This window comes from Phaseolus vulgaris, chromosome 2, assembly GCF_051622355.1.
Source record: "Phaseolus vulgaris cultivar YP4 chromosome 2, ASM5162235v1, whole genome shotgun sequence".
NCBI lineage: Eukaryota > Viridiplantae > Streptophyta > Magnoliopsida > Fabales > Fabaceae > Phaseolus > Phaseolus vulgaris.
In genome coordinates, this window is record NC_143499.1 from 9382381 (window position 1) to 9383935 (window position 1555).

General features: G+C 34.2%; 1 protein-coding gene across 1 annotated transcript; it reads left to right on the forward strand.

Annotated features, from left to right (window-relative positions):
• Positions 1-828: 828 nt before the first annotated feature.
• On the forward strand, positions 829-1227 carry LOC150028984 (uncharacterized). Its single transcript, XM_090297763.1, has one exon. It carries the CDS (start codon positions 829-831, stop codon positions 1225-1227), a length of 399 nt encoding a protein of 132 aa, XP_090153889.1.
• The last annotated feature ends 328 nt before the right edge of the window (positions 1228-1555 follow it).

The window sequence follows — 1555 nt, forward strand, 5'->3', positions numbered from 1 at the left end:
GTTTTTTAAGATTGCAAGATTACTTAAAGCTTTGCTTTGGTTAAGAGTGGAATAGGAACTGCTGTAATTTTTTTGTATCAGGTGTGATGTTTCCTATTCTTATTTGTAATTGTTTTAATATTTGTAGAACTTGTAAGTTGTTGGTGTATACAGTAGAGGGTGTTCTGACTTGTAATGAATTGTGTATCAAAGAGGGTGAGTGTTCTTGAGAGGTTCAAGATCACCTATTTGGTGTTTGTGGGTTTGTAATCAAAGGTTGATTACATAGTGAATTCGCAGTGGTTAGCTGAGGATTGGATGTAGCTCTAGTTAAGAGTGCACCAACATAAATTCTTGTGTGAATTTCTCTATCCTTCATTCCTTAAAACTGTTTGAACTGTGTTTTTATAAACTGATGATAAAAAAAAACAATCTGTTGATTCGCATAAATAACAAATTGATTTTCTGGAATCAATTAAAAACAATTTTGTTTCTTGGCTGATCTGGTAGCTTCTTCTTTGCTTCTTCATTAATCGTCATTCTTGTCTAGTATTTTCGAAAAACTTTCATTAAACAATTCACCCCCTCTTGTTTAAAGCCTTTAATTCTAACAATTGGCATCAAGAGATAGGTGTTTTAAAGTCACCCAAGTTTTGATTCAATAACCTTTTTCATGGCTGATAAGCTATCCTTTGGGGAGGGTGCTTCTATTAATAAATCACATCTATTTTGTGTTGTAAACTATTAATTCTGGAAGGTTATAATGATTTTTTTTGTAGAATCTACAGATAAAGGGATTTGGATGCTATTGAAAATGGTCATTTTCTTCCAAAAACAGAAAAAGATTATATGTGTGTTGAAAAACCTTGGTGTGAATGGACTGAGTCAGATAGCAAGAAAGCTAAATTTGTCTGGATTGCGAAAAGTATAATAATATCTGCATTGAGTTCTGATGATTTTTTCAAGGTATCACAGTGTGCATCTGCAAAGGAGATGTGGGACATCCTTGAAGTCACTTATGAAGGGACAAACGATGTGAAGATAGCAAGGAAGCATGCTCTCATTCAAGAGTATGAAATGTTCAGAATGCAGAAGAGAGAGATAATCTCTGAAGTACAGAAAATATTCTCTCATATTGTTAATCATCTTATGAGTCTTGGAAAGACTTTTGAGAAAGAGGAACGCAGTATCAAGATTCTCAAATGTCTTGATAGAACATGGCATCCAAAGGTCACAACAATCTCATAATCTAGAGATTTGACTTCCATGACAACAACTTTATTGTTTGGGAAGCTTAAAGAGCATGAGTTGGAGATGAACAAGCTATTTGTTCAAGAAAATGAAGACAAGCATGTTAGAAGCATTGCTCTAAAGACTGTTGGTCATAAGAGGTGTCAAGAATCAAGTAATGATAGTGATGAAGATACCTTCAGCCTGTTGTCCAAGAAATTCAGCAAATTGTTGAAGAAGAAGAACAACAAGAATCACTCCTCTAATAGGTACAGTAGCAAGAAGTTAAATGATTTAACTCTAACAAGTATACCTGTTTTGGCTGTGGTGAGCAGGGACACATCAA